This window comes from Rhinatrema bivittatum, chromosome 10 (genome assembly GCF_901001135.1).
Source record: "Rhinatrema bivittatum chromosome 10, aRhiBiv1.1, whole genome shotgun sequence".
Taxonomy (NCBI): Eukaryota; Metazoa; Chordata; class Amphibia; order Gymnophiona; family Rhinatrematidae; genus Rhinatrema; species Rhinatrema bivittatum.
The window spans coordinates 98936665-98957688 of NC_042624.1; the positions used below are offsets into that span (position 1 = coordinate 98936665).

At 42.0% G+C, this 21024-nt stretch overlaps 1 protein-coding gene across 2 annotated transcripts in view; it reads left to right on the plus strand.

The window, feature by feature from the left end:
• The first annotated feature begins 2078 nt into the window (after positions 1 to 2078).
• Positions 2079 to 21024, plus strand: part of SERBP1 (SERPINE1 mRNA binding protein 1) — a 47388-nt gene continuing 28442 nt past the window's right edge. The window contains exons 1-5 of one of the 2 annotated variants that reach the window (XM_029618810.1): positions 2079 to 2464; positions 12043 to 12259; positions 19022 to 19165; positions 19313 to 19384; positions 20202 to 20276. In XM_029618810.1, coding sequence (XP_029474670.1) covers positions 2206 to 2464; positions 12043 to 12259; positions 19022 to 19165; positions 19313 to 19384; positions 20202 to 20276 — 767 coding nt within the window. In that variant the 5' untranslated portion in view covers positions 2079 to 2205. Of the gene's footprint in view, positions 2465 to 12042; positions 12260 to 19021; positions 19166 to 19297; positions 19385 to 20201; positions 20277 to 21024 lie in introns of both variants that reach the window. The other variant, XM_029618809.1, reaches the window with a different exon arrangement.

The window sequence follows — 21024 nt, forward strand, 5'->3', positions numbered from 1 at the left end:
AGCGGGTCCACTCCATTGGAATTCTCTTCCCCCTGATATACGCCAGGAACAATGCCATCTATCCTTCAGAAAGAAACTGAAAACCTGGCTGTTCGCCCAAGCATACAGCTGAAGAAGCCTCTGTCAACCTTTATTGACTCTCTCACATACCCACCCTCTCCCTATTCCCCCCCCCCCCCCCACGTTACCTCCCCTGCTCTTCCTTCCTCTGGAAATGTTATGCTAACATCTGCCTGAGACAACTCTCCAGCCAAATCCAGCAACCTTATGTTAATTTCCAATTGTCTCGTTACCATTTTGGTACTCTTCAGTTGTATTAGTTTGAAATCTTTCCTTTCTTCCAAAGCCCATGTTTATGCCCCCTGTTCAATGTAACTTTTACCTTCTATATTTTGTTAATTGGTTTCCCTTAGTTTCATTGTAAACCGGTACGATAAGACCTTGTCTTGAGCATCGGTATATTAAAAAGAATTTAAATAAAATAAATAAATAAATTGAGGATGAAATAAGGCAGATACGCCTGCTATAAGTGATATTTAAAAGTGATGATTCAGAGGAAGATGTAAATGGCAAATTGACAAACTAAAGAGCAGCAAATCATCTGGACCAGATGGTATACATCTCAGAGTGCTGAAAGAACTGAAAAATGAAATTGCAGACCTATTATTAGTAATCTCTAAAATATCATTAAAATTAATCTCCAGTACCTGAAGATTGGAGGGTGGCCAGTGTAACCCAAATTGCAGATGTCAGTTAAAGTAGACAAGTGCAAAGAAATGTACATAAGTGCAATCCAAATTATAGCTACATGCTGCAAGTTACCACAGTCGGTACCCACCCAGGAAACGATCTAAGAGTCTGTTTCTAGTAGGGGATCTCTAAGGAAATGATGGGAATTAAAAAGCTAAATTAATTGGGTGGATGGGCAAACTAGAAGGGCCATATGTGTCTATGATAATAGGTTGAAATTCTTTGGTCAGTGTGTGGCAGTGGTCAAGAGGTAAACAATGTTAGGAATTATTAGGAAAGGAATGGTGACTAAAACAGAGGCTGTCATAATGTCTCTGTATCGCTCCATGGTGAGACCACATCTTGAGTATTGTGTGCAGTTTTGGTCACCTCATCTCAAAAAAGATATAGCAGAATTAGAAAGGATACAGAAAAGGGCAACTAAAATGTTAAAGGTGATGAAATGATCCCCTGTGAGAAAAGGTTAAAGAGGTTAGGTCCTTTTCAGATTGGAATGGCTGAGGTCTATAAAATAATGAGTGGAGTGGAACAGGTAAACATGAATCAGTTGTTTACTCTGAAAATGTACAAAGACTAGTGGACACACAATGAAGTTACTAGGTAATATAAATTTAAGCGAAATAGAAAACTTTTTTTTACTTAATGCATAAATAAATTGGAATTTGATGCGAGAGGATGTGGTAAATGCTGTTTGTGTAGCTGGGTTTAAAAAAGGTTTGGATAAGTTCCTGGAAGAAAAAGCCATAACAAGATGGACTTGGGACAATCCACTGCTTATCCCTAGGATAAGCAATTTGGAATCCATCAACCTTTTGGAATACTGTCAGGAATTTGTGACCTGACTTGGTTACAGTTGGAAATAGGATACTGGGCTTGATGAACCCAATACAAGAGTTCTTATGATCGAACACAATATTTCTTGGAAGTTGGCAACCCTGTCCCCGCCCCCTTTCTCAGTATTTGCCCTCTGCCTTTCTCCCGCCCCTAGCTTGTATGCTTCGTTTGGCAGGGACTGCCTTTTATATGCATCTGTATCGCATTGTGTACATCTAGAAAAGCTGAAGAAGTTATTGATAGTATTTGTATACTACCAGGAAAAGAAACTCGACATGCCACATAAATAAACGAGCAGGGGTGGCTAAGCTCCCACAGCTTCCCCGACCTGCCTAACTCCAGGAACCGCGCAAAAACAACGCTGTATGGCCCACACAATATACAGCAGATGTATACCGGGACTTGTAGTCTATTTAATTGGCGCTTTTCTTCTTTCCGACGGTGCGCAATGCCGTCACAAGCCTACACCACCCGTGATACTCTGGGCTTCTAAGTCCCGGATGTCTATCCCGCCGGAAGAGAAGACAGTCTTTTTCCCAGCCATCTTGTGGCCATTCACAGCGAGCTCTTCGCTGCAAGCCTCGTAGAATCGGAGGAGCATCCCACTGGAAAAGGGCCATCATGCCCGGACATCTACAGGAGGGTTTTGGCTGTGTCGTGACCAATCGGTTCGACCAGCTACTTGACGACGAGTCAGACCCATTCGAGGTATTAAAGGCCGCTGAAAACAAGAAGAAGGAGAGCGCTGGGAGTCAAGGGGCTGCTAAGACCGCTGCGCAGGCCGCCAAGCAGCCGAAAAAAGAGTCTCAGAAGGACCGGAAAAACCCGCTGCCCGACAAAAAAGAGGAGAACCAAGCACCCGTCCCCCTGAAGAAAGAAGGTGAAATAACGCGGGACGGGTTGCGCACAGCTCCCTCTTCGTGAGCTCAGCGCGGGCTCCAAACTGGGCACTCCCCTCTCTGGCGGGTCCCAGCTCTGCAGCCAAGTCCGCTGGCTAAGCCATGCTTCTGCGGGGCTGGCTGGGCGAGCTCCGCTGCCTGTGTGATGCAATGCTGGTTCTGGGTGCCAACCGAGTGGGGCCGGGGGCAGGCAACCAAGGTTGGGGCTGTCACAACACAGATGGGGCCGCGGAGCACGTGGCTATGGAGGCCAGAGGTGGAGGTGCTATCCGGGCCCCGATCCCGCCTTGTTTATTGTGGCTTGGGCCTTGTGACTGGCCCTGGAATGGTTGAAGGCCTGGCAGCCACTGTGGTTAACGTAGTTGGTGCTGATTATAGCTGCATAGACTTTGCAAGTAAAACTCTTTTTAGGGTATTTTCCCTGTGGTGATACCTTGACCGGTTGCTTTCAGTTGTGTTATCCCGCAGTGAATCTAGCTGACATAATTCAATATGGGATAAATACATTACTTTATTTGTTGTTAATGTACAGTTTTCTTTTGGTTCCTGTTGACAATCTTCTTTTATGGTTAGTATTATTTTTAATTTCTCTAGGGCTAAGAGAAAAGTATATATAAATATATTGAAACATGGTAACAAAATGGTTGCATTAGCTCATTTTTTTGTTAGGATAATAGTAATTGAAATACAGGATAATGTACTTATAAAAAAGCATAATTCTAAATGTTCAATATGCTTTGTTTCACAGAAAACAAGAAGAAAAGCTCAAGTCTTTCAGATATAGATAACACAGAAAAATATCAAGCTGTACATTCAAATATGTTTATAAAAAGCAATTTTATATTATATAGTTGAACAATTCACTGTCAAAGTGGTTTTTGTAGCCTTTAAATGAGTGTAGACTTATTTATTTAAAAATATAACCTACTTGATGGTTCATTGTGGATTACAGTTAAACATTCATAATTAAATGGAATAAGAAAAACCACATGGACATAAAACATGCATCAGTAAAAACATAACATTTTACTATTTGTTTCACAGATTTTACTAGGTCCTGGTTTAAAGTCTTTTATCTGACAGATTACTAACATTTATTTTTATAATATGGAATATGGTAGCAGAGTAGAACCTTAGGGCTCACCTCTTCTACCCAAATTACTTCACCGGTCATTCACTATAGAGCAGTAACCTACACAAAGTTAATACTCAATTTCTGCAGCCCCATTTTATTTAATAGGGCCGATTCACTAAGCTGAGCATGTTAAGCCATGTTAAAGTTAGCACAGGTTTACCACACCTTGGTGAATAACTCTTAATGTTGCAAAATATCATAGACCCCAGTTGATCTCAGGCTTTTCCTTTAGTTCTTCATGTCTAAGGATCCTCTTTGCCTTCTATTGTAGCGCCTTCCTGTTAAACTTCTAAGGTTATACTTACTTGAGCTAATTCTTCTATATTTTGTTAGCTCAAATAACTTGCATTGTCTGAGACAGGAAGTTTGGTAGAATTTGTTGCTGGAGGATGAGACCAAGGCAAGTAATATAGCTGGGTTTTAAAATTCTTTGGAGAAGGTCCTGGAGGATTGGTCCATTAATTATTAGGGGTTCCTTCACCTCCTGTTCACTCCCTGAAATAAAAGGGAATCTATTCATTAGGATCTGCCATGGCTACCATAGGAGACAGGGTGCTGGATGTGATGGATATTGATCTGACCCAGTATGGCATTTCCTTTATTGTAAAACAGTTTTCCTAATAGCAGTATTATTCTTCCCAAATTTGTTGGTTTTCTTTTCACAAACGTTTTTTGGTGGCATGGCAGATTTCTGCCTTCCTCTTTCACATGCCAAGTTTGGGTTTTATTCTGGAAATTAAGTGCTTTTTGTGACAGTTACTACGAATTTTGCTAAGACAAAAAGTGCACTAAGCTTAGCGCAACTTTGTACATTAGTTAAAAATTGTAAACAAAAAGTGCAATAACTTTTTTTTACATTAGTTTTTAACTTTAAAAAAATTGGAAGCTCTCTGGTTCAGCTTGGGCAGCCACTGTTCAGCATTATTATTATTATTTTTTTTTTTTGGTACACAGTTAAAGATGGATTAAAGTTAACTCAATATTTCTGGGGCTAGTGTTGGTATGATGTTGTGCCAGCATGGTCCATCCCAGATCTGGGAGACTCAACTGCAAGCCCCTGCACCCAGGAACTCCAGGTCTGGGACCATGCTAGCAAAGCACCATAGACTAACAGCCCCAGAAATATTATTTTTATTCCATATCTAACCCAGAATTTAAATTTCCAGTGTGTAAGAAGAAAAGTGAATTAAGCCTTCAGGGCTTTAACGCACCTTCCTGCATTTGGGAGAAGTAATACCTTAATCTCTTCATTAACCTTGAATTTGCATGGAGATGTGAGCACATTTTTACTCCTGTTTTGGCACACCTTTTTTGAGCACTAAAAACATATTAAATAGTGAGTAAAGTTTAGTATATAAAAATGTATGCTAAGCTTAACACAAACTCTTAGATAACTACTTTGGTAGCTGCAGACAGTTGAGAATTAATATTGCTAGCTAGATTTAGCATCATATCTTACTTTCTAGGCCATCTTGCAACTTTTTTATCTTATTCTTAGGTCATCTTTCTCTTTCTTTTCTAATATTTTTTGTCTTCTACTTTTGCACTTCTTAGAATAAAATATGTGCATGGTTTATTATTATCATGCCCTCCTCTGCTCTTTATTTGGCCATACTAATGATTTCATTGAGTTCTGACAAGGGTCACTACAACAGCATCCCATTTTACAGTATGACACCTTTGTCCCAAATTTCATTATCAGAAAACTGATTGATTTCGCCTCCCGTTATCCGGAAATATTAACTGTTCTGCAAGAAATGTAGTCTACTGACTTCATACCAGTGAGGGTGGCATTCAAAAAAAGTATGCATTAAGATATCCTCAATAACAAAAAGTCAGAATGGAAAAGTTGAATATTTTTTGTTTGTTTTTAACTGGAAACTAAAGCTGTCTCAATATTATTACTGTGTTTAAACAATTATATTGTAGTGAGAAGTACCCTGATTTTGCTAAATTCTTTTAGGTGGGGAAGTCATGTAAAAGGTAAAAATCCTAACTAACTGATTGACAGACAGAAGTTGTTGGCAGGGGAGAATCACTTGGTCTGCCCATTTGGACCTGCTTACTACACTAAAAATTGTTTTTTATTTTTTATATTCCTTTAGTGATCAGCCATTTCAAAGCGGATACATTCAGGTACTTTAGGTATTTTTGTCCTCAGAAGGCCTGATTTACTAAGGCTTTTCTCTCCTTCTGCGTCTAGAGGAAAAATGCTTACTAAATGAGGCCTTCAGTTTATACCTGACAGAATGGAGGGTGAAGTGACTTGCCCAAGGTCACTAAGAGTTTCAGCTTTCCTGGTTCACAGCTTGCTACTCCTCCACCCCACTTGAATCTGTAATCTTCTCCCTTCCTCTGCCACTAAAGTCACGTTTGTCTATCCAGTGCAGGCTTGCACTCTGTTATTGTTTTGACTTCTATAAATTCTGCTGGAAGTCTGGTCCAGGAGTCCACCATTCTCTCAGTGAAAGTGTTTTCTCTCATTCCTGGTAGACTTCCATCCCTTTAGCTTCATATCATGACCTCTTGTCCTTGAATGTATCATTCTATGGAAAATTCTTCCTTCTGGTCCTTTATTGAAGCCTGTTAGATATTTGAAAGTGTGTATCATATCTCCCCTTTCCTTCTCTCTTGCAAAGAGTATGGCTTACACTAAAGGCCATGCACCATTTTGGTGGCTTTGCTTTGAATTGTCTCTACATTGTCAGGTGGGGGTCTCCAGAACTGAACACAGTTCTCAAGATGGGGTCTCAGGAGATACCTATAGAGAGGTCATATTACTTCCCTGTCTCTGTTAGTAATACTTCTTTTTATGCTCAAGTCCCTGTCCTACTGTCCAAAATGAACTACCGTATTTTTTGCTCCATAAGACGCACTTTTTTTCCCCAAAACTGGGGGGAAAATGTCTGTGCGTATTATGGAATGAATATAAAAAAAAAAACCAACTAACTACAACCCCTCACCCTCCTGACCCCTCCCCCCCCCACCCCAAGACTTGCCAAAATTCCCTGGGGGTCCAGGAGCAATCTCCTGCACTCTGGCCGTCTGCTGCCAGTATTCAAAATGGCACCGATAGCCTTTGCCCTTACTATGTCACAGGGGCTACCGCTGCCACTGGTCAGCTCCTGTCACATGGCCACCATTGCTCCTACTATATGACAGGGACCAACCAGTGGCACCGGTAGCCCTTGTGACAGTAAAGGCAAAGGCTATCGGCGCCATTTTGAATACTGGCAACCGATGGCCGAAGTGCAGGAGATCGCTTCTGGACCACCAGGGACTTTTGGCAAGTCTTGGGGTGGGTCAGGAGGGTGGGGGGCTATAGTTAATTAAATTTAAAGGGTTGGTATGGAGGTGGCTTTTTTTTTTTTTATCCCCCCTCAAGGAAGAGAACGATAAAAGTTTTCTGATCTGGGGAGTGGTCAGAAATGGCCCTCCCCATATCTGAAAATGAAATGGGGACAAAAAATGTTATGCCCTCCCCTAATTTGCTCAATAAGATGCACAGATGGCCGGAAACAGAGCCAGTTTAGCACACCATTTTTTTTTTTTTTTTTAATTTTCCTGCTCTAAATCCTAGGTGCGTCTTATGGAGCGAAAAATACAGTAAATAGTTTTGGAGGAATAATTCATGTCATCTATTTCTTTCACACATTTCCAGCCAGAGAAATAAAGCTCAATATTGAAAAGGAATATTCTTTGGGAAATACAGCAAAATACTAGTAAATATAGTTGACAAAAACAGCAGTACAGCAGGCGGAGGTGTCATGGTGACCATAAAAGGTATATGCTTTTTATTAAAAAACAAAACAAAACCAAAATGAGAACTTACAAGAAACTAGTTCTAGTAAGAAGATCAGTAGAATCAAGACACGGGCAAGTTGGCACAGTAGGTATGTGAGGTAACTGCTGTTTTAACTTGGTATAATCTCTATATCTGGTACAAGGTCAATACGGATACTTTATACTGTAGGACAGTTGAAGGGTCAGACAGTATGAAACTGCACTTGAACATTTCTTCTACTTTGAGATAAATAGGGGAGAGAAGATAGGGAACATAGAACTAGTAGTCAATATTATTTATTTATTACCTTATTTATTACCTTAATCCAAGTATGGGAACAGACAGTCACAACAGAAACCTGAATCCCACTATGATCTGGAAACAAATAAGTGCTGGGCAGTCCAAATCTTATGAAAATGTTCTTTAATCTAGCATGTGAAAATAAACAATGTTTTGGTCCTATTGAATCCTTATTTCAATTACCAACTTATTACATAAGAACACAAGACTTGCCATACTTGGTCAGATAAAAGGTCCATCAAGCCCAGTCAGGATCCTATTTCCATCAGTGGCCAAGCCAGGTCACAAGTACGTGGCAGGATCCCAAGGGGTAGATAGATTCCAAGCTGCTTATGCCAACAATAAGCAGTGGATTTCTGCAACTCTACCTTCATAATTGTTAATGAACCTTCCCTAAAGGAACTTGTCCAAACATTTTTTTTAAACACAGCTACACTAATAGTGTTCACCACATCCTCTAGCAATGAATTTCCAGAGCTGTAAAAATGGCTATTCCTGCTACTCTTTATGTACGAAGATTTTAAGCAAAAAGCCAAAATTATTGCATGATATGTACATATCTTGGTGCCCACTGATGGCCAAAATCCTAAATCTCATGTGAACAGTAAATCACTGTGTAAATAAAATTTGGTACCTGCATATGGGCCCAGCACTCAGGATGGAGAGCAGCTGGACTGGAAGGGAGAGAATTTGGCACCTGTTGCTTGCCATTGAAATGAAGAAAGGTGGATAGAAGGGAATAAGGGGGAGAGAGCAAAACATGATAAAAAAAATATACATTTTGCAAAGCTCCTAAAAATTTGACTGCTGTCCATGTTTCCAAAAATGTTTCCACTTCTGTATATGTGACTACGAAGTATTATAACATGGAATGAAATCTCTTAGAAAGTCAGTATTTGTTCTAATTTCCGATTATGAACATCAATATTTGTAGTCCAGGAGCTCTCTCTACCGTACAGGACTACCAGCTGGCAAGCCTGATGAAATAGCATAGCACCAGCAAAGTGAGGTCCGAGATGGATTTGGGCAGTTGAGGTCTCCGAGCTCTTCACTCACTGCATCAGATCATCTTGCACATCCCAAGCTTGCATGTGTTTTATGGGAAAAGTAAAGAATGTACATAAAGAACATTCATCTGATTGATACAATTATGTATGTTTTGAGAGATGCTGAAAGAAAACAGCTGGCTAAAATATCAAATATATTACATACTCATTTTCTTCCACTAGATAAGAATTGAATGACTTTGACTAAAATAATTTTCTTGACTGCACCCTTCCAAACTACAACTCAGTCAAATCTGCTTAAGCTAATTTTATATAACCCGTTGCAGTCCATCTAGCAAAGTGGTTTGGCAACATACACGTCTTCAAATATTGCCTTCGTTCAGTGTGTTGTCAGTAAAGTTACTATTGACCAAAGCTAATCCAGATTGTTATATAAAGTTAGCTAAGCATGATTTGGCTCAGTTGGGGGATTTTTCTGTAACTTCTTTCCTAATGAGAGGACAGTGAGTTATTGATAAAGTACCTTTTAGATTATTTTGATTACAATTTTGATGCCTTTTTCCCTTTTCCCCCCCCCCCCCCCCCCCCAATCATTCCTCCTCTTTTGATGTAGATGGAAACATGTTTAGTTGTATGACCAATACGAGACAATCTCTCATGTGCTTTATTTAGTTTATACATCAAAGACTTGGAAAGTAGTAAGTACAGCCTCTGGTGCGCAGTGGCTAATGAAGTCATCGTATTCTCTGCAGTGGGCTTCAGTGCCTCTATTCCCCCCTCTCCTCCACATCTATCACTACATATTTCATGTTAGTGATAGATGAGAAATAGAAGGGTAGGTAGATAAATTCAAGCTTGAGTTGTGTGGGAGGATCTGAGATATAGTGAGCGAAGAGCTTGAAAACCAAATCTATCTGGCTCGGTCTCAGACCTGACTGCACTGTCCTCATCTTTGATTGGCCTTAGTAGTCCTGTGTGTCGAAGATGCTCCTGGTCTACAGCTACATTCATTGACGTGTGTGCATCTCTGAAACTGGGACAGGTACTGTCTAGCTGTGATTTCATGCCATATTTATTTTTGAGGAGGGGAAGGGGGTGGGATTCCTGCTTTTATGGGCAGTTAGCTAGGGGCCACAAACCTCAGTTCCCTCTGGTGTTCAGGTAGTGTGAACCCTAAGTTTGGCTACTCGGTGCTTGCGGCGAGATTCCCTCCCTGAAGCGACTGTGAATGCTGCTTCTACTGTTCTAACCAGACTTGGGACTAGAACTAAGGTCTTCCACATGGCAGTGCTGCCATTGAGTTACTGATTGGCCCTGTATAGTTTTTTTGTTTTTTGTTGTTTTTTTTTCTATTTTTTGTTGTGGATCAGAGATCTGTGACTTGGGCTGATGCTGGACATCATGCATCGATTTTGGCAGGCACTTTCAAGCTGTACTTAAATGCAGTAAGTAGCCTGATGAGCTGATTACAGGACTGAAGTGTTGCCTTGTCACATGCTGGATTAAAGGAGCAGTTTTATCAAATTTGGAATAGTACTAAACCCAAGTAGAGTGGGAACTGTTTGTCCTGGAAACCCCCTTTCAGTTTGCATATCATGTTTTTCATGCTCTTAAATTTCAATTGGAATTTTTTATTGTGCAAACACTTGGAGAAGCTACTTGGGGAATAGGGTGCATTTTGCTCCATTAATTTAGGGTATTTTTCTGTGCTGTGCCTTTAACAATCCAAAGTGAAGTATCTAAATGCACCCTTGATTGTACCATTCTACACTAGCATCCAAATAAAGTGAACCGAGTGCTCAGCTTTTGTGGCTTGTCAGGTCAGCTCAGGGAGTTTGTTCTCCCCAGATAAATGTCAGGTCGTGTGTTGGTTGGGTGGGGAAGCCAGTTTGGCATGTATCTGGCTTATGTTCGCTGCAAGTTGTCTTGACTATGTAGCCTCACCCAGAAATGGCAGCATTTGTTCCAAAGAGTTAATGCTGGTAGTTAGCAGCATATTAGATATGGCATTGTGCACTTTTGTGTTCTGATTAAATAGAACTTAGCTGCAATATATTTAAACTCTTCTTTTAAGGTATAGAATGGAAACTGCTGTTTTTATTAACTTTGGTGCTCCTTCAACATGCTCCTGTGTAGCAGTTAGGTTTTTTTTTTTGTTTTGTTTTTTTGGGGGTTTTTTTTTTTTTTTTTGCCATAACTGCAGTTTAAAACAGTTTGGTGCTTTTTATTTAATAACTTATAGTAAAGAAATGGCAGCTCTTACCAGACCTAGACAAACTTCAAAGCTCTAAGGATGTGCTTGTAATTATTGAGAATATGCAGATATTTGCATAGTGGGGAGCTGATCTGTTGGTATTTTTTCTTCATTCATTACCATGTAAAAAGGTATAATATCAATCAAACCTTCTTTAATTGTCAATACTGACCCTAAAGCTACAAACAGATGATCAATTTGTCTTCATCATAATAGGAGATGGACATTGAACAGGTAACGTCTGCTGCCTACGCTTTTTGTAGTGCTCATGTTTAATCATAGGCAAGATTTTTTTATTTATTTTTTTTTTTACAATATTGCTACAGTAATGCTCATCTTATTGTGTCCAAAATGGTGAGAATCTTGGCAAAGCTACATCTTTGGAAGCAGAGTCATAACAAAGTCAGAGGTCTTAGCAAAACATGGTCCATGTCAGATGTGAATATATGCATTGGCCAGCTGTTGTGAGTAGAGAATAAGATAACCAGTATTATAGCAGTATCTTAAAAAAAAAAAAAAAGGGACAAGTGTTGCCTATGATTATATATGGATTACATAAGAGCAGCAGAAGTTACTTGCTCTATCTCCATCTCCTGATCAGGTTTTAGCTTTAGGGTCAGTATTGACAATTAAGGAAGGTGTGATTGATATTTATGCATTTAAGGGACCAGCCTTTTTATGTGGTATTGTTCTACTAGCCCTTCCTGTTTGGACTTTTTCTTCATTTACACTAGATTCTGCAGTATGTTCCTTTTGAATTCTGAATAGTGTACATGGTGGTACCAGCTGCATACCTGTATTGTCAAGAGACGCGTATACCCCACAGAAAACGATGTAAGAGGATGACCTGGCAGATACTTTAACATGTTGGATTGGGGGTGAATGTTTCTGATTTGGCTTCTCAGTTTTTGTCGCAGCATCCTTTCTCTGTTTATACTATGCCCTTTCCAGTAGCACCGAAGCTTGGAAGAACAGCCTATCGCTATGAGCCTGTTGGTTTCTGACAAGAGTCACAGCCGCTTTGCTGCTAGAGTCACACTTGCAGCTTGCCCATGTAGATTGTCTGGCTCCTATTTTAGGGATAAGAAGGGTTGGCAGAAGGCCTGATCAGCAGCAGCAGCAGCCGATTCAGCAGCAGCAGCAGCAGCAGCAACAACAGCAGCAGCAGCAGCAGCAGCCACCTCAGGGGGAAGGCAAGCCCAATGAAAGGAGACCAGACAGACGGCCACCTCGGGAGCGCCGCTTTGAGAGACCTGCGGAAGAAAAGGGTGAAGGAGGGGAATTTTCTGTGGATAAGTAAGATTTTTTTACCTTCTTTAATGGCCGGAACTTGGGGTTTTTTCTTCCCCTCTGCTTCTAAATTACAAAATACAAATGTAGTTGAAAGCTGAAATCTGAATTTACTGGAAGTGATAGCTCAGATTCTTAACATTTGGATTGCATCTCTTTGTGTTCTATTTCCTTGAAGTTAATATAGCCTCCGTCCCCCACCCCACCCCCACACACACAGCGAAGTCATCTAGTCCTCCTGCTGCAGCATAGTGTCCTCATTATGCTGTCAGTGTTGCTCCGAAGGTCTGATGCAAGCCTTTAACTACCTTCCCCCCAACAGAAATTCCCTTCTGGTAAAAGCTCCATCCCCCTCCGCTCTTATTCTGCACACTTAGGTGCCGGGCACCTTTAAGAGTTTTTCTGGAGCTCAATGTGCTCATTCCCTAACTCCCAGCCCTGGTCTGTGGGGTAATCTGCATGGATCAGCAGTAACTACCCTTCACAGAAAGCATGGGGGTATCCTGCATGGTGTGGCAGTTAACTATCCTAAAAAATCTGAATAAAATCAATTTGCTGGGCAGACTGCATGGACTACTAGGGTCTTTTTCTGTTGTCATTTACTATGTTGCTATGAAAGATGCTGAGCTGCAGGTTTCTGTATTCCCAGTTTACTGTCCTTAATTGTAATTTACAAAACGTTTATATAAAGCTTGAATTTCAGAAAAAAACATTTTGTATCCCTTCAATTTGACTAATTTTAAATGGCATATACTGATACCGGCAGCTAAATTTTGGTAACTTGAAATAACCATACTTACCCTGAAAGATTTTTCACTCTATAGTATTTTGTCTGTGTAATCCAGAAAAATACATGTGCATAGACTGCATATGAGGATTGCTGTTTTAGGAAGATTAGTAACTCATTTTGTGTTGTAACAAATTGATAATTTTAGGGGGATGCTTGGTAGGAGATATTGATGAAACGGTAAGGCAGTGTCTGTGCTGATGCAGAATGCCTCTCTTTAGCTTTTCTCTGGTACTCAAGACAGGTGCACATTTCAGGAATCTAGCTCCTAAAGTTGAGGAATTCATAAACTCTGGACAGGAACTGTCAAGTTAGGTAAGAACAGTACTTGGTAGCTTTGCTACATTTCTGGGATTTATGACCTTAATGCAAGCACTCATGAAGCAGCATTACAAAATAATTTGACAAATCTAGCAAGTATTTGGAAAATTACTAATGGATGTTTGTTTTTTTTTTTTAAACTACTTTTGTTGTAACTTGTTTTCTGTTGTATGGCTGCTAATAGCTGTTTGGTGTAATTATACGTTCTAGCAGCATTAGTGGCAATGCAGGCTTTATTTCTGTCTTGTGTGCATGGTTAGTCATCGGCAACCATCTTTAATTATCCTTCCCTTCTCTCTCCTGGGAATGGCAGGTGGTTTCGGTTACCTTTCCAACATCAAGAAAAGAATCCAGGTAGAAAGGAAGCGGAAATGGATGGCGTAGTGAGAATAGGGAACCTCTGGTAGGCAAGGCACAGGGGTGAAATCTAGTTCCTCAGTAGTGAATTAAACCATTCCATTTGATAGTTGCTTGGTCAGTATGAAGAGAATTAATGGTCTCTGTTCAGAGTCCACATTGCTAAAGCCACCATCAGAATGGCACCAATGAGCATGCTCTTAGCCAGTGATTGAATTGGGATAGCATCATAAGCCTAGCGGTGCTGCCTTTTGAACTAACTGGCGATTCATTGGCAGAATGGTACTGGAGATGCGGGCGCTGATGTATCGGTAACATAGTTGTCTTCTCTGCATGGATGACTAGTTTTCAGTCCGGTTTTGATACCTTTCACGTGTCCTCTGCTTGCAATGCTCTTATCTACACACAAACAACTAAAGATCAGAAGGAGATGAGTTAGTTTCTTTTTGGTTTATTCTTGTCATGGTTTGCCCTGCTCATTTATTATCTATGCCTGTGGCCTCTTGTCTAATCTGCTTTGAAAATTTTAATTTGTCCTGCTCCTGACGTTTTGTTAGTGTTTTCTGATAGTTGTCATGAGAAGCACGTAGCCTTTTCTCATAAGATGATGCTACCAGTGTTTGGCAGTGGTGACGGGATTTAAAAATTGTAGGGGCCAAGAGGTATGTGGTTACCCTTTATTTTGTTAAGTTGGGTACTGAAACAAGCGAGAGAGTGACATTTGACCAGCTTGGTGCAGCAGCAGGATTGTAGAGAGCATGGAAAGCTCTTTTTTTTTTTTCCCCCCAAAGCAGCTTGTGGTGTTGTGACGATTTGTCTCTTGGTTGCATGGCACTGACGGGCAGGAAACCTTGCTAGGAAGCTTTAGTAACTGGAAGCATGGGCCTTGCTGAGAGCCTGGAGTCAATGTGTGTGCATGGAGAGGAGGACTGACCAGTGTGTGTGCTTTTCGAAAGGGGAAGGGAAGAAATGTATGTGGCTGGCTTTTTTTTTTTTTTTTTAAGATTTATTTTCCTTGTTTTCATCAGCCCAATAACTACAAAATTTCAATATGACTGTAATTCAATACCTGTGCAGTGATACTCATGTTTGCTAAATGGCTACAGAACATTCAGATGATCATATGCCACCCTTTTTCTGCAGCATGTTTGCATAATTGATAGGGAATGGGTATTGGTTGTCTGATACTGTTTTGTTTCCTGGCTTGCATAAATCAGGAAGCTTGAGTTGGAGAGCAGTAAAACTTCAGGAGTATGAAGTCTTTTTACTATAGTATAACCATCTAATATTTATTTAATCTATAGTACTTATACCCTGTCCAGGTACCAGATGTCTTCTGGGCAGTTCACAGTCTAACATACACAATATAAAATGCACATAGGGGTAGATCTTTAAAAAATACGCGATCGCATACTTTTGTTCGCGCACCAGGCGCGAACAAAAGTACGCTGGATTTTATAAGATACGCACGTATCTTATAAAATCCGGGGTCGGCGCACGCAAGGGGGTGCACATTTGTGCAACCTGCGCGCGCCGAGCCCAGTGCGCGCTGCCTGTTCCCTCCGAGGCCACTCCGATTTCGGAGCGGCCTCGGAGGGAACTTTCCTTCACCTAACCCCCCCCCCCCCCCCCCTTTGTCGGCAAAGTTACACCTGCTGAAAGCAGGCGTAACTTTGCGCGCGCTGGCCGGCAGCCCCGCTCCGTCCTCCGGTCCCGGGGGCTGGTCCGGAGGCCTCGACCACGCCCCCAGGCTGGTGCCATGCCCCCGGGCACGCCCCCGAAACGCTGTGTCGTTTCGGGAACAGCCCCGGGACTTACGCGCGTCCCGGGGCTTTACGCGCGCCGGCGGCCTATGTAAAATAGGCGCGCTGGTGCGTGAAAATCCGGAAGGATTTACGCGTGCAGGCCTTTTAAAATCCGCCCCATAATATGCAGTCCTTATAGCCTTATACCTTATAGGAGCACCTGCTTGCTTATTCAATCAGGAAACATTTCTTACTGGCATGTTCCTGTACAAAGTAGATAGAAACAGAAATTCAGCCTGAAAACCCTTTTTGTACTGTTCTCATTGACATCTATTTATTTAGCAGTGTTTATACAAATAAAACGTATTGCCAGCAGAAAAATACTCAGAACATACTGCATGCAGTAAGCAAGCAAAATGTGTAAAAGCATTGATTGTTTTGTGATTAGCTCATTTCTGAGGGGTAAGGTTTTGGAAACTCTCTGCTAGTCTGAATGGAAAGCAGCAGTTTCCCCTGCCTGCTTTGTTTTGGTTGGATGTCAGTCAGGCTAAGCAGGTTCACCAGTTCTTTCTTACCCACCCATGTTTTTCAGAATTAGTAGAAAACCAGCTTTTTTAGAACGGAGTATTGAATCTGCCCACTACCGCATCTTATGGATGTTGGTTGCTGTGTGGCCATGTTTCTCATTGTACATACTGGCAGAGATGCTCCCCTCCACTCCCAGCCAGTCAGACTTTCAGGATATCCCTAACGAATATACGCAGGAGAAATATTTGGCGAGAGTGTATGCAAATGAATCTCATGCATATTAATTGAATATTCTGAAAACCAAGTTGGGTGGAAGAAGGAGAGGGCAAGGACCGATTTTCAACAACCCGGCATTATGGAATGGGAGTTGTTGACTGAACAGCAATAAGGCAGATACTTGGTAGAAACAGACGCTGGGGAGCCCTTGCGCCAGCCAGGACAAAACAATGCTCTAAAACTAAAAACTGGAACAAATGGAGGCAAGAAATTCAAAAAAACTTGTACTGCGCATTTGACCTTTCTGGATTATGTCTCCAGGAGGCATTCATTTAGGTAAATTTGAGAGCTGCAGTTATGAATGTCTTGACACTAATATATGAATACAGTCCATAAGGTTGAAGAAATGGATGCAAAAGAAGGTTTTCATAAAAAAAAAAAAGCATGGCCTTTTGTGAAAGGTGTGCAGCTATAAAATTAAAATAAAGGATGCCAAAAACAGATAGGGATCTTGTGAACAGGATGAAAAGCCCTAGAGAGATGAAAATGAGACAGTTTAGATAGTGCTGTGCATGGTCTGCCAGTAAGATCTTCCCACTTGTACTCCTGGGGGAGTTCTGCGCTACTGCAGAATTTCCGATTTCCCTTTTCGTGCAGATTTTCAAACTTACCTCGCAGAATTCAGGCCCCGCCGCCTCTTTGAGCTCTAGTTGCAAGCCAGACTGCAGGAATAATGGCTCCGCGAGCCTGCTGGAAAAGGAGGGGCCTATGTTGCAGGGCTCCACGGTCCCCAGAAGAATGGGAAGCAGGGCAGCACAGGGCAGACTCATGGGAGGCAGCGCAGATGTGATTACAGCTAAGCTTTGCGAGCCAGGGCCTTCATAAACGAAGCACAGCTACCAGGCAGCTTGAAAAGGGAAATAAAACAGTGGTATGCAGTATATTATTACTGTGAGAAAAAGGAAAACAATGGGCTGTAAATGTATAAGATGGTCAGAGGCAGAAGGAGAATAAATTGTGGGGAGGGGGGGAGTGAGGTAAAATAGGGTCCGTAACACAGCTCAAAGGATTCATATTTCTATTTGTTCCAGGCCCAGGGGTCAGCAACCTATGGGTACGAATGCCATCGGCAGCGTGGTGGCACAGCACAGCACTGAACAGCTGAGCACACTCCAGCGCTGCCCCTGCTACTGAATCAGGAAGTAGCAGGAGTCGAGTTCAACCAAACGTCTTCTTTTGCTGCTGCAGGGCCATCCTCATAGCTCTTATCACAAGACCAGCCCTGCAGCAGCAGGAGATAACGCTTGGTTAAATGCGACTCCGGCTGCCACTTGTAAGGTTTGAAATTACCGGTACTGAATCAGAAAGCTGGTGGTCGGCATCCACTCAGCTGTTCAGTGCCGTGCTGTGCTGCCATGCAACTGATGGCACGTGTGCCATAGGTTGCTGACCTCTTAGAGTAGAGCAAATGTAAATATAAATGCTGTGACCTCTGCTACTGTCCTTGTTTACCTCCTCTTCTCCCCCCCCCCCCCCCCCCCCCCCACTACTCCCATCATGGCAAAAGAGAGAGGATCCAGGGGCCACCAGAGGACCTCATCCTGCTGGCAGCTGAAGGCCAGCCCCAAGCCCTGAGAGTGGGGGGGCGTGAGCCGGTGTGGGTGGGTAGGTGTCTGCCTGGGAGCTTGTGTGTGAGAGATGGCATGTGATTGCATATGAGAGAGAGCAGGTATGGGATTCATCCCAGGTCTCATATGGCAGTTCATGATGCAGCCACTGGGCCATTGGTCATGCCACTTCCTCTGCAATTAGAGGTGGAAGTAGTGGGGGTGCATTTGCATCAGAGCCCAATCAGAAAAAGGGGCCCTGCCATGGACACTCTGGTTCAGAATTTACAGAATGTGTGCGCACAGTTTTTTACCTTTTTTTTTTTTTTTTTTTTTTTTTTAATAGAATTTTCCAATTTTTGGTGCAGAATTCCCCCAGGAGTAAACTTGGGAACAGCGGCTATTCCTAGTGGCTGGATTTGAGCTCCAGTGCATGACCTCTGGCTGAGGACTGTTGCTATAATGACTGCCAAACATATGGTGGGAGAGAATATAAAAAAGAGAAAAAGATCCCAGAGCAGTTGCAACAAAGGCTTATGGTGCCAGGTCCCATGTGTGGTTACGCCTGAGTTTGGAAGTACACCGGAGCAGAAAGAAACTGCCAGATCAAAAAACCAAAAACCTAATAGATGATGATGAAATACTTGGCTTTTCCCCATCTTTTGAGCTGCATTTCAGCTTAGTTGATATGGAAGTGACCTTGGTCAAAATACTTCCCTACACATGCATATAGTTCTGCATTTTGCCAAGGAGAATGAGAACCTTTCCACTAAAAAATAATTTATCTCCATAACTGAAGGATTAGTTCTTACCAGATGCTCTTCCCTTGCTAGTGAGCAGTTGAGGAATCTGATGTCCCTAGTCAGCTCCATGGGAGGCCTTGCCTGAAGTGCAACAGTTAGAAGAATTACAGAAAAAAGAATAGCACATTTTTGAAATGTGGTATTGCTTGATATCTTGGTAATGAATTATAGTAATTGCATAGAGTTAAAATGTCGACAGAAGATTTTGGTTGTTCGTTCATATTTTTGAATCTCCCCTCCAAAGAATGCCCAAGGTGAGAGAACAATAGTTCAACTCAAAATAAAAGGTAATGAGCTTGCCTGTAGAGTCTGGAGATTGGGGTTTAAATGATAACTAGGAACTCGCAGCCCTGAGTGCTCTGGAGTGTGCAAGGACATGAGTAACATGTGCTCTTCTTCCGTAGACCCATCGTTGACAGGCCCATGCGTGGGCGTGGGGGTCCTGGTGGCAGAGGAGGACGAGGTCGTGGACGTGGGCTAGGCAGAGGAGATGGCTTTGATTCGCGTGGTAAACGGGAATTTGACAGGCACAGTGGCAGTGATAGATCGTAAGTTTTTAAAATGACTAATGGTTGCAGTGCATTTGTCTTAATATTGTTACATTAACTCACCGTATTTCTTAATCTGTGATGCCCAAATTTCTCTACCCAGACGCTCACTGTGTAACTCATTTTGGTTAGTTCTTCACATTTCAGTGGCCCTAAGCATGAGGACAAGCGCGGCGGTAGTGGATCCCACAACTGGGGAACTGTCAAAGATGAATTAAGGTTAGTAATAGGTAGATGTTAAAGCGCATCATTAGGAAAATGGTTTCCTGCTCTTTTTGCTGATCTGTTATTGTCTAGTGTCCAAAATTAATAGATTTGAGACTGTGATCTTTTAATCTGTTCTTTAAATGTTACTGCAGGGTAGAAACATTTTTAAGGTGCCTGTTTTAAAGGCCTCTCTTGCCTTTCTCTCCTCTCGCGCAGGATGCAAAAAGTAGGATTTATCTCTTCCCTTTCCCTCCCCAAGCCCAGAAAAGGCCAAAATGCAATTCTAAAAATCTAATGCAAATTGTGTTATTTTGGGCATATCGCACAGCTTAACGCCAGGGAAAAAGGTGTAGTTTTTTCTGGCGTTAAAACTGCAATATGTCCTCTAATTTAACTAAATCCCCCCCCCCCCCCCCAAAAAAAAATAATTTGTATTCGCACCATGCAGTACAGCATTGATGACGAACTCCAGTCCTCGAGTGCCACAAATAGGCCAGGTTTTCAGGATATACACAGTAAATATGCATGAGAAAGATTTGCATGCACTGCCTGTATTCTATCTCATGCATATTCACTGTGGATATCCTGGAAACCTGGCCAGTTTGTGGCACTTGAGGACTGGAGTTTGCCATCACTGCACTACAGCATTGTTCGTATGCATTATGGTGTTAACACATTATCCCGTGCATTAACGCCACAATGCATTCTGAAGAATGATGCGGTAAAACAGGTCCCTGTATTATTAATCAACTAATGAGCTTGGACAAGGTTAGTAGTAGAGTTGTATTTTTGGTTCGCTGGTTGAAATCATACACAATTTTGTTTACAGTGAATTGGATCAATCAACTGTGACGGAAGAAACACCAGAAGGAGAAGAACATCCTGTTGCTGACTCTGAGAACAAGTGAGTGCATCTGGATTTGTGTTTTTTCCCTCTTTTCTCTACTACAAATAGTGTTGGGTATGATGAAAAACATGTTTGGATCCTATGAATTGAAGCTGGTAGAAGTAATGTATTTTTCGCTCCTTAAGGCGCACTTTTTTTCCCCAAAAGTGGTGGGGGGGGGGGAAATGTCTGCGTCTTAGAGCTCCTACCATGTGACAGGGGCCGACCAATGGCATCGGTAGCCCCTGTCACATAGTAAGGGCAAAGGACCACCGGTGCCATTTTGATTACTGGCAGCCTGATGGCCCAAGAGCAGGAGATCGCTCCCAGGACCTTCCCCGGATCACCAGGGACTTTTGGCAAGTCTTGTTGGGGTCAGGAGAGTGGGGGGTTGTAGTTAAGTACATTTAAAGGTTTGGGTGGGGGGTTTTTTCCCCCCCACGAAAGAACGATAAAAGTTTTCTGATCTGGGGAGTGGACCGAAATGGCCCTCCCCAGTCCAGAAAACGAAACTGGGACAAAAAAATTGTATGCATACCCTTAATTTTCAGTTATGGGAGAAGTGCAGAATAGAGTAAAAGTCCACACAAGGATTTCGATATGATATTCAAATTCTGCACTTCTCCCATAATTGTGTATTGTTTAAGTGCAGGATTTGCTCCCCTTTTCTGTTTTTGGATTACCCCTAATTTGCTCCATAAGACGCACAGACCCCCGGGAACAGAGCCCGTTTAGCACACCAGGTTTTTTTTTTTTTATTATTTTC